This window comes from Mastacembelus armatus, chromosome 13 (assembly GCF_900324485.2).
Source record: "Mastacembelus armatus chromosome 13, fMasArm1.2, whole genome shotgun sequence".
NCBI lineage: Eukaryota > Metazoa > Chordata > Actinopteri > Synbranchiformes > Mastacembelidae > Mastacembelus > Mastacembelus armatus.
In genome coordinates this window covers 25,358,929-25,371,126 of record NC_046645.1, presented here as the reverse complement: position 1 = coordinate 25,371,126, position 12,198 = coordinate 25,358,929, and the positions used below count along the sequence as shown (strand labels likewise).

Below are 12,198 nucleotides of genomic sequence, written 5' to 3'. Positions count from 1 at the left end.
GTTCAGAACAATCAACGCAATGCACGCAATGATCCAGCGAGGAACACAGGAACAAGGGAGGTATAAATAGGGGAACACATAAGGTAATCGAAACACAGGTGAACATAACGGGGACAGGTGAAACTCATGAACATAATTACACAAAGCTGCCAGAGACCCGAACGGGGGGAAAACAGGAAGTCATTACAAAACAAGAGTCCTCTGGCAGGAAGTCCCAAAGGGGAATCATGACAACCTCAGATCCAAGAGGACTAGTCTGCAGTGATACTACAGGCATGGTAGGAGTTTGTCCAACTGGTCTACACGTTTTGTGGACTTGTGGTGGTTTATGACTATGAGTATCTTGTACTGTGGGAGAACCTTTAGAAGCATCCAAAGATGTAGACATGTATGTTCAGACTGCAGCAGTTCGTTGTGTTTTATGATGTACTTTCTGTTTTCAGACGGTGAGGAATGTAAACACACTGCTGGAACAGACAAGCATCTCTGAGATTCTCAGGAAGCAGACAGACGTGTAGGTGTGTGTGTTTATCAGATAATTCAGTCACAATCATGCACCATTTTTCTGACCCACACACTTTTTTGAACCATTTGAATGAGGTCACATGTGAAGCAGCCTCTGTTCATCAGATATGACTCAATCAGACCTTTAACTCTGTTCCACACAAAACACTGACTGCTGTTGCAGCCGAGGCCAAACCACGTGATTATGTTCGCATTTCACCAAACGTGTTTGTTGCTGTTTGCAATACAATAAAAAACATTTATTTGAGAGAATACACATTAGTGTACACTGTGTAGTAAGACTCAGGTTTGTTAATGGTGGTGTGGTGGAAAGTAAGTACATTTACCAAGTACCGCTAATTCTGAGGTATTTGTACTTTACCTGAGTATTTCCATGTTGTGCTACTACATCCTTGGACTTCACTACATGTCAGAGCCAAACCTTGTACTTTTTCCCGCTCTACATTTATCTGATAACTTTATATATAAGTATATAAGGTAAACATTAGCTACCCAGCGGTATATAAAGTACTTCATATTAGAAGTATATAAGGTAGTTAACGTCAGCTACCCAGCGGTATATAAAGTACTTCAAATTAGAAGTATATAAGGTAGTTAACGTCAGCTACCCAGCGGTATATAAAGTACTTCAAATTAGAAGTATATAAGGTAGTTAACGTCAGCTACAAAGCAGTATATAAAGTACTTCAAATTAGAAGTATTTAAGGTAGTTAACATCAGCTACCCAGCAGTATATAAAGTACTTCAAATTAGAAGTATGATAAGGTAGTTAACATCAGCTTCCCAGCAGTATATAAAGTACTTCAAATTAGAAGTATATAAGGTAGTTAACATCAGCTTCCCAGCAGTATATAAAGTACTTCAAATTAGAAGTATATAAGGTAGTTAACATCAGCTTCCCAGCAGTATATAAAGTACTTCAAATTAGAAGTATATAAGGTAGTTAACGTCAGCTACAAAGCAGTATATAAAGTACTTCAAATTAGAAGTATTTAAGGTAGTTAACATCAGCTACCCAGCAGTATATAAAGTACTTCAAATTAGAAGTATGATAAGGTAGTTAACATCAGCTACCCAGCAGTATATAAAGTACTTCAAATTAGAAGTATATAAGGTAGTTAACATCAGCTTCCCAGCAGTATATAAAGTACTTCAAATTAGAAGTATATAAGGTAGTTAACATCATCTACCCAGCGGTATATAAAGTACTTCAAATTAGAAGTATATAAGGTAGTTAACGTCAGCTACCCAGCAGTATATAAAGTACTTCAAATTAGAAGTATGATAAGGTAGTTAACATCAGCTACCCAGCGGTATATAAAGTACTTCAAATTAGAAGTATATAAGGTAATTAACATCAGCTTCCCAGCAATACATAAAGTACTTCAAATTAGAAGTATATAAGGTAATTAACATCAGCTTCCCAGCAATACATAAAGTACTTCAAATTAGAAGTATATAAGGTAGTTAACGTCAGCTACAAAGCAGTATATAAAGTACTTCAAATTAGAAGTATTTAAGGTAGTTAACATCAGCTACCCAGCAGTATATAAAGTACTTCAAATTAGAAGTATGATAAGGTAGTTAACATCAGCTACCCAGCAGTATATAAAGTACTTCAAATTAGAAGTATATAAGGTAGTTAACATCAGCTTCCCAGCAGTATATAAAGTACTTCAAATTAGAAGTATATAAGGTAGTTAACGTCAGCTACCCAGCGGTATATAAAGTACTTCAAATTAGAAGTATATAAGGTAGTTAACGTCAGCTACCCAGCAGTATATAAAGTACTTCAAATTAGAAGTATATAAGGTAGTTAACATCAGCTCCATCTTTACCAGCTCCAACATTAAAGTGATCAACACAATAATCCATCAATAATTAGAATCCAATAATATCAGATACATTCATGTGAAATGGGCCATTCTGCACAATGACTACTTTTACTTTGGATACTTCAAGTATATTTGGATGATGGTACTTTTGGGCTTTTACTGCAGTAGCATTTGAATGCAGGACTTTTAAACTGTGGTCTTTTATATTGTTACTGCAGTAAAGGACCTAAGTACTTCTTCCACTGCTGCATGATTGTTACTGTTACTTACAAATAAAAAAACACATTTGTTAACATGTCACTTAACAAACTAGAACCCCTGTGTAGTGTTTGGGTCTGGGGGACCTGTTTTCAAAGTTTGCTGAAAGAAAAATTACACTGTTAATTATTTTTTCAACCCCAGACTCTGGTCTTGGCTCCTTTAATTTGGGTACACTGGGTTGAAAACGTGGGTGCTCTGTACCTTCACTCTGTCCTCCTCTTACCTGGGTCTTCTTGGTGTGTGTGTGTGTGTGTTACGTGTGCGTGTGTGTGCATGAGTGTGTGAATTTGTGTTTCTGTGCCTGCTATTCCCACATAAAGTTGCAACATTGGTACATTTCTGGCACCTCTGCACATTTTACCCTCTTGTTTTATAGGACCCATTCTGTCCCATTGGGGCTGGGACACAACATACACACCCTGACAAAGGTCTTGTCGCCTATCCAAGTTGTAGGAACAACAAATAATAACTTGACTTCTAGTTGATCATTTGGAATCAGAAGTGGCTTATATGGAAGGCAAAGGCCTCTAGATTACACTTATTTTACCAAAATAAAATCTTATCATGCCTTGATTTTTAATTATTTAATTAAGACAGAAAGGTCAGACTTTGCTTTGACCAAAGTCTTGTCAATTAACAGAAATAATGTACAGTACAGAACATAAAGTCATGGTGCAGTGGAAAAAGAATTAATATTGTGTATGACTGAGGACTGCATCTATACGTCTCGGCAATGACTCAAATAGCTTATTAATAAAGTAATCTGGAATGGCAAAGACAGCATTCTTGCAGGACTCCCAGAGTTCATCAAGATTCTTTGGTTTCATCTTCAATGCCTCCTCCTTCATCTTACCCCAGACATGCTCAATAATGTTCATGTCTGGTGACTGAGCTGGCCAATCCTGGAGCACCTTGACCTTCTTTGCTTTCAGGAACTTTGATGTAGAGGCTGAAGTATGAAAAGGAGCGCCATCCTGCTGAAGAATTTGCCCTCTCCTGTGATTTGGAATGTAATGGGCAGCAAGAATGTCTTGATACCTCAGGCTGTTGATGTTGCCATCCACTCTGAAGATCTCTCGCACGCCCCCATACTGAATGTAACCCCAAACCATGATTTTTCCTCCACCTGTGTGAATCTTGGGTCCATGCGGGTTCCAATAGGTCTTCTGCAGTATTTGCGATGACTGGGATGCAGTTCAATAGATGATTCATTGGAAAAATCAACCTTCTGCCACTTTTCCACAGTCCATCCTTCCTGCAAGCTGTGGGCCTTGGCAAATGCAACACAATTTTTTAGTTGTCTTCTGTTTAATGCTGGTTTCTGAGCACTAATTCGGCCATGTAGACCACTGTGTGAGAGAATTCGACAAACTGTTCTTGTAGATACAGAGGTTTCTGGTGACCTGTTGTTATGTAGCTCTGCTGCAGTTGAAGAAGAGCTGGCCCTGGACTGTCGAACCAACAAACGGTCCTGTCAAACAGTTGTCTTACGGGGTCTGCCTGACCTGGGCCTGTCATGAACATCACCAGTTTCTTCAAATCTTTTTCTTATCCTCTCCACTTGATGTTTAGATACATTAAAGATGTCTGCCACCTCAGCAGGAGACTTGGTATTCAGGCTCTTGATGATCAGCACTTTGGTGTGTGGTTGAATCTTTGGCATGCTGTCAGGTCAGGATGCATTTCAAATGAAGGTTGGGTGTGCTGGGGTTCTTCTTCTACACACCTGGGAATGTGTTAATGACAGTGTTTGTCACAGGTGACGCTCTAATCTGTGATTGGTTGAATCCTTTAAAGATGTGACAAGACTTTTGTCTAAGCAAAGTCTGACCTTTCTGTCTTAATTAAATAATTAAAAATCAAGGCATGATAAGATTTTATTTTGGTAAAATAAGCGTAATCTAGAGGCCTTTGCCTTCCATATAAGCCACTTCTGATTCCAAATGATCAACTAGAAGTCAAGTTATTATTTGTTGTTCCTACAACTTGGATAGGCGACAAGACTTTTGTCAGGGTGTGTATGCTTTGCCTGAGTGGCTCCTTGTCACATTTGGTCCAGAAGTCAAAAATGATTCTCTGGTCAGACAGCCTTATAAATGATCTTCTCAAAAAGAGAAAGAAGCTTTGGAATATGATGAAGAGGAAGAGTTCTCAGAATATAAAGGTCACATTACTATAATTTCAGAGTCTGAGTTTAAAGAGAAGGAGGAGACTGACCATCAGCAACCTCAGAACAGAGCTCGCACCTCAGCTATTGACTACTGTTCTATATGCCAAAGAAAGGCAAAAATATGGTACTCATAAGTAACAAACTATAATGGATTATAATGCCACAAAATGGGGGTGGACAATGTGGACAAGCTACAGCAGCAAGATAAGGACTCCAGCATCTCCCAAGAACCCCAGCTTTTGCAGCCATCATAAGGAGGATTCAGGAGGCGGATGCCTCTTCCGCTCAACCCAGAGCTGTACAGCCTGAAGTATGTGGTGCTGTGCCTATGTACAATGTGCTGTATGTTTGAGTCTTCTATCTGTAGTGTGTCTTTGTTTATGTGTGTGTGTGTGTGTACAAGCGAAATATATTCCTAAAATTCCTAAAATTTACACTGTCTGAATATTCCTAAAATTCTTTATTGACGTAGTTTGTCTGTGAAGATTCTCAGTCCAGAGGTTGAGTCAGGGCTATTTTTTAGGTCGAAACTCATCCAAGTAGCTTCATCCGTCTCAGAGAAAGCTGGTATGGAAACTCAAGTGTGTCCTTCAGGTTGGTTTCATTCCATCCGTAGCCCAAATAGGCTCATTATGCAAATGGGGTGAGAGTCGTTAGACCAACAGTCCAACTCAGGGTCTATTTACATTAGTGAAACATTTCTACCTAAAAACTAGAAGTCCACTTGCCATGATCTTCATTTTAGGTTGTAGCAAATAGAAACAATATGTGGATGGACAGGAAGACACAGTACACCTGCATCGCGTTCCATACGTTCACATACGGAAGTAACGTAAAGTAAACATCTGTTTACTGTTTACATAAACTGTTATTGCTGTGTTGATCCAAAAAAACAATAATGTGATGGGTCCACCAGAACATTAACACAACTAACAAAAACATAAACACCACCAATTGAGTGGCTGTGCCTCAGGTGGTAGAGCAGGTCGACCATGAACCAGAGGGTTGGTGGTTTGATCCTCCTCACTGGTCCATATGTTGAAGTGTCACTGGGCAAGACACTGAAACACCAGTTGTTCTACTGTAGTATGGTGTCAGAGAAATGGGCAAGTGTTGGTAAAAAACGCTTTGAGTGCTCTACGAGTATAAGCTCATTTACCACATGGGTAAGTACGTGTTTGTTGCTCTGCACTGTATAGTAGTAGTAGTAGTATGTTAGTGTTAGCTATATAACAAAACATATTTGTTAATATGTGTTTACAGTCAGTAATTACTTCTCTATAGACTAGATGTTAGTGATTAGCAGGAAAATAATTTGATTGATCACTGATTAGGTTAGCTATCCTACAGCCACATTAATAAATTACTTACACAGCTAACTCTGCAGATAACTGACTAATCAATTCATCAACAGAAAAGCAATTGGAGGTATGCTCACCCTGACTGTAAACTGTCAGCAAATATTATTAATGTATTCGCTGTCAGATGTAACATATTTAGGATGAGCCTTACTGTGAATGTTCTGTTTTGCACCTGTTATTTGTTGAAGTGAAAATGAATGAAAACGTTTGTTGAAAAAAAGAAAAGCAATTGGATTGGATCTGAGAAAATCCATCCACGTTATTATGCTCAGCAGAAAACAAATTGTGTTTGTAATGGAAAAATGAGTTTCAATGATTGATTATTACTGATTATGATTTATATTGTTTCTTACTGTATTCTTGGTTTTTGCAGGTTTCACAGGTTTTCATTTACAGGTTGATTCACAGAGTTCACCAAGGCTCATGTGTTTTTCATAATCATATCTGATGTTCATGTTCTTCCTGACCTAGTATAGTCTGACACTAAGGGACACAGTGTTCTCAAGGATGTTGGTGAGAAGTATCTGGGAGAAAGGTTCCTTAGGACACCAGGTGTGAGGAAGGGACAAGTATAAGAGAGCACACCCAGGATGGATGGTTGACTGTCGAATGAGAATATAGAGTTTTAGAATATAGCTTTATTAGGGAATCGCTTTGTAGAACAATAGGGAAGTACAGACTTATTTATCTGATTATGTGAACGATTATTTGCATTTACTTTGCATGTCTGTATAAGTAGCGGCCTCAGCCTAATAGGAGCTGAGCAACTGGGGAACAACTGAAGAAGACTCTGATCGATTGTGTTCTATTCTGGCTTGCTCCTTTTCTTGTAAGAAATATAATCTGAAAAAGACAGTCTGTCTGCACTCCCTTTATTGCTCATCCAACAGTGTTGTAAATCGATCCATCCCTTGGGTGAATGGATTTGTCCAAATAGCAGTGAAGTATCTAATTGGTGCTTGAAATGATCAGCTATTATTACGATTCAACAGCTTTTAGGTCAGTGTGCTTCAAATAATAAAGTAATAAATCCACATTAATATGACTCATTAAAAAGCACCTGTCCCCTGTTATAAATCCCACACCGAGTGTCCCTGTTCATATACTGAGTGTGTTTTTTCTGTGGGCCCCAGACAGTGAGTTTCCCAGCATGCAGCAATGTTTGTCTAGCAGCCACATTCCTTCGGCGTTGTGTAAACGAGGTTTTCAGTCAGGCGTGGCTATCAGCAGCAGGAATGTACTCTATCTGCTGTCACGACTTTGTTCTCAGTCTGCGCTCACACCATCCGCCCTCGATTTTCCTCCATCATGGCTGTCTGTTGTCACCACCTCCATCCATCCATCGTCCTCCATCTATCCATCCATCCACCCATTCATCTATCCGTCATCTATCCATCCATCCATTCATCCACCCATCCACCATCTGTCTGACATGCATCCATCCATTCATCCACCCACCCATTCATCCATCCATCCATTCATCCATCCATTCAGTCATCCATCCAGTCATCCTCCATATATCCTCCATCCATCCATCATCTATCCTTCCATCCCGGATGTGGGTGGACGCTGGCGCAATTGGCTGCCGCTACTCACAACTTTTAACGTTTTTTAATGATCTACGACCATACGGACTGTGCAGTTGTGGGACCGTGTTCAAGTGGGATTTTAATCTTTCATCTTCCATCGGTATATCGTTGTTTTAGCTGCCACCTTGTGCCTCGGTGTATATTCAAGCTTAAACCAATCCATAACAGACACCATTAGCCTACTGGCCTGTGACACTACCTGACTTCACGACACCTTCTCGGCCGCCACAGCTCACAATGTGGACCAGCAACTTCCATATCTGTCTGCACTAGCCTGGTCTCTCCTGTCACTCGTCCATCAACCCATGACAGGTATACAATACACGGCTGCTGAGCTCCTTCGACTCCGTGGTCAACTGTCTGTGCCTCCACTAGCAGCGCTCCACCTCCACCTGGACATTGCTCTCCTGCCTCACCGGAAATACATCCATCATGGGTCTCGTCGTACCTTCCACCATGACAACTCCAAAGCAATCAGTCCGTTTTGGTCCACTACTCCTCGCACCCCCAGAAGCACTGGATGGGCCGTTGATCACAGCGTGTTAGCCAGCCTAGCTAGGTCGGCTAATACTACTGACAAACATGACACCTCGGTCAAACTTTGTCTCCTCAACATTCACTCACTTATGAGCAAGGGTCATCTTATCCAGGATCTACTCACGGATCGTAAGTTTGACTTTCTGTGTTTAAATGAAAAGTGGCAACAGCCCTGTGACTTTTCACAACTCAATGACTCTACACCTCCTGGGATTGTCAACCCCGTGGAAGAGGTCTCGTGATAATTTACCACGAGAAGTGGAAAGTCCTGCCATTGTCCGTGCCTGCCTACGGTTAATTTGAATGTTTAGTGTGTGCCTGGGCCCACTCCCACGCTCATTGCTACAGTTTAATTCAATTCAATTCAATTTTATTTGTATAGCGCCAAATCACAACACAAGTACACAATACAGTACACTTGTAATTCCCTAATGCAGTTTTTCATTGAGAAAATTCACAATATCTAAGACCTGTTTCCCCGCCTCTCCCCCACTCTGAACAACCTGTGCACTGTCAGCCGTTTTCCAGTTTTCAACTTCCTGATGCCTCAGCGATTGCAGACCTCATTCATCAATCCAAGCCCTCCACGTCACCTCGATCCCCTCCCCACGGCCTTGGTCAAATCCTGCATCTGCTCTCTGCTCCCACTCATATCTGCCATCTCATGCCTCTCTCACCGCTGGAATTGTTCCCTCACATTTCAAATCTACAGTTGTCACCCCAATTCTGAAAAAAAAAATGGTTTGGATCCCAACAATTACAATAACCTCTGCCCCATCTCTAATCTACCTTTCATTTCCAAAATACTAGAAAAAATAGTCGCCACTCAACTCCACTCCCATTTAACTCAAAACAACCTCTATGAACAATTCCAGTCCGGTTTCCGGTTTAGTCACTATCCTCATTTTCCTTGATCTGAGTGCAGCCTTCGACAATATTTCTCACTCCATTCTTCTCATCAAATTATCTTCCATCGGCATCACTCACAACCCCCTCGACTGGTTTCACTCACATCTTTCAGGTCTTACTCAGTTCATCCAACTCAAAACTTTCCGATCCCAGCCCTCCCCCGTCACCACAGGTGTTCCCCAGGGTTCAGTCCTGGGGCCCCTTCTCTTCATCATCTACCTCTTACCACTTGGTAATTCTCTTGGTAATTCTCTGCAAATTCAACATCCATTTCCACTGCTTTGTGGATGACACCCAGCTCTACCTATCCAGCAGACACAGTTCCACACTTCCACCCTCCTCTCTCACCAACTGCCTATCCGAAATAAATTCCTGGTTCACTTCAAACCTCCTAAAATTAATCACTGATAAGACAGAAATTCTTCTTGTTGGCACTAAATCTACACTTTCTAAAGTTGACAGCTTTTCCATCAATATCAACAGCTCCTCAGTTTCCCGCTCCTCTCACGTTAAGAGTCTGGGTGTCATCCTTGACAGCTCATTATCATTTCAGTCACATATCAATAATATAACTCGGTCTGCATACTTCCACCTTAGAAACATTAATCATCTCCTCCCCTCCCTCACCGTCCATTCCACCTCTATCCTTGTGCACAGCCTTGTTATGTCCCGTATAAATTATTGTAATTCTCTCCTCTATGGTCTCCCTCACAAATCCCTCCATAAGCTTCAACTTGTCCAGAACTCAGCCACTCGTATCGTCACCAAAACCCCCTCTTTTCACTATATCACCCCCGTCCTACAAGATCTGCACTGGCTACCGGTCAAATTCAGTTCAGTTCAATTTCCTCCTCCATACATTCAAGGCCATCATAACCTCGCCCCCCCTTATCTGTCTGACCTCCTCCATATCACCACGTCCTCCCGCTCCCTTAGATTCTCCTCCTCCATCCACCTCACCGTGCCCTCTGCTCACCTCAGCACCATGGCTCTGCTCCCAAACTCTGGAACTCACTACCTTTGGAAATCCGCGACATCGACTCTTTTCCATTGTTCAAATCCAGACTCAGAACTCACCTGTTCAAAATATCATATTCCCTGTAACTGCACTGCTCCATGTTTACTGTTCTTTTATTGTTTTATCGTGTTTTATCATTGTTTCTTATTGTCTTTGTAAAGCGACCATGAGTTTTTTGAAAGGCGCTTCAAACAAAATGGATTATTATTATCTTTCCTTCATCCACTCATCCTCCACCCATCCATCATCCACCCATCCTCTCTCTGTCCTTCATCCATTCATCCTCCATCCTCGTTCCACCTTCACTCCAACTGCATACACAAACCAGCTCTCGCTATCATCCATTTAGCCTCATTCCACTACCCCTCCATATATGCTGCCACTGATTGGCTGAACAGGTGGAGCAGCTGATTGGACGATGACAGTGCTAATCTCAAATTGAACCTGACGACCTCGACCAAAGATCAGCATCATCTGCTTGTCGTGGAACAGTTGACTTCCATGTGTCCTCCATCCATGTTTCCACATTTTAAGGCTAATTTATGCTTCTTAGATCTGTGTGATGTACATTTTGCCATCTGTGTGCAAATGTCAGCATCGAAACAATATTCTATCTATTAGATTTATCAGTATAAATAATGTAATATAGTATATTATCATATAGTATATTAAGGTTCATTTTTGTGAAGATGCACCTCCTGAAGAACTACCAAATGTGATGGCCTACCTGTGTCTGCACTGCTGACGAACCAGTTTTGTTATCATCTTTAGTCCACACTGACTGTTGTTGCTGCATCAGGTGCAGCTTTGCCTTGTACTGGGATACTGGAGCATTGTTGATCATTTATTGTGGATGTTGGACTGGGTGAATACCATATTTGTGCCAATGAGACTACCACACCTGCTCTCTGTGGTCCAGTTAAAGTGGACCACAGTTCATTTACCCCCTCGGTCCGGACCTTTTGTGCAGGTGTAAATACAAACATGTGAACTCTAGTCTGGACCAAACAAGCGGACTGAGACCCATGCCAAGAGGTGGTCCCACATTTTCAGCTGTTAGAACATAAATATGCCGACAAGAAGAGCAAAACCTCTGTTTGTTTTCATTTACATCTGCATTTTTGCTTTGCCCCGCCCATATCTTCTCTGTCCAATGCTTGCAACAACACGTGTGGTTTTGTTTACAAAGTATGGTTCACTTGCAAAAAGTGCAATATGAAAGTGAACTAAACCAAAACAAAAAAATAAAGTCCACGTTTGGTCCGGACCAAACCAATGGACTTTTCTGGTGTGAATACACCTTAATAATTTCAGAGATGGGTTGATATAAGGAAGCAGCAGCTGCTGGGAAGTGATAGGCACTAGATGCTTGTAGTTATCTGGTATAAAGATGCAAAATGAATGGTTTGTTCCTTTAAATGTGAGAATACACACTCACCCCGAGAGCTACTGGGATCATCAGGAGGCACCTAGTGAGGAAACAGACAGGTGGGTGATGTTATTTTATGACCTGGACCAACAGACTCATCACTAATCACATGTTCATACTAAAACAACTAAATAGGAAACAATTAAGAGAAAACAGAGTGGAGACTTTGCCCTGTCCTTCTGAAACCATAGAGGGTTTTTACATTAAAAATTACAAACGAATATGATTCAAATATGTTTCAGTAAAATATCTAAGAGTCAGCTGTTTCAGTTCTGCTAATTACTGTTATATTTACTAGAAATTCTTCATGTTTTGTATTCAAATATTTGATTTTACAAAGGAACTACAGCTGCAGTTAAATAGAGGAGCAGTGGAAAGTTGCTTGAAAGAAAATACTCAAGTAAAGTGCAAGTACTTCAGATTATTGTACTGTACTGAGTATTTTTTACCACTGGTTTAGGACCTGAGGACTTTGACGATACAATGGTGATGACAAACATAAAGGTGTGTTTTATTTTTTATGTACCAGAGCCAGGTGTAGCTACTGGGGGCGGAGCAGGAAGA

The 12,198-nt window shown here is 40.9% G+C and overlaps 1 protein-coding gene across 1 annotated transcript in view; it reads right to left on the bottom strand.

The window, feature by feature from the left end:
• Positions 1-12,198, bottom strand: part of col4a4 (collagen, type IV, alpha 4) — a 45,395-nt gene extending 33,197 nt beyond the window's left edge. The window contains exons 1-2 of the mRNA XM_033325501.1: positions 12,161-12,198; positions 11,644-11,674 (exon numbers count right to left, since the gene is read on the bottom strand). Of these exons, the coding sequence (XP_033181392.1) occupies positions 11,644-11,664 (21 nt within the window). The 5' untranslated portion in view covers positions 11,665-11,674; positions 12,161-12,198. The remainder of the gene's footprint in view (positions 1-11,643; positions 11,675-12,160) is intronic.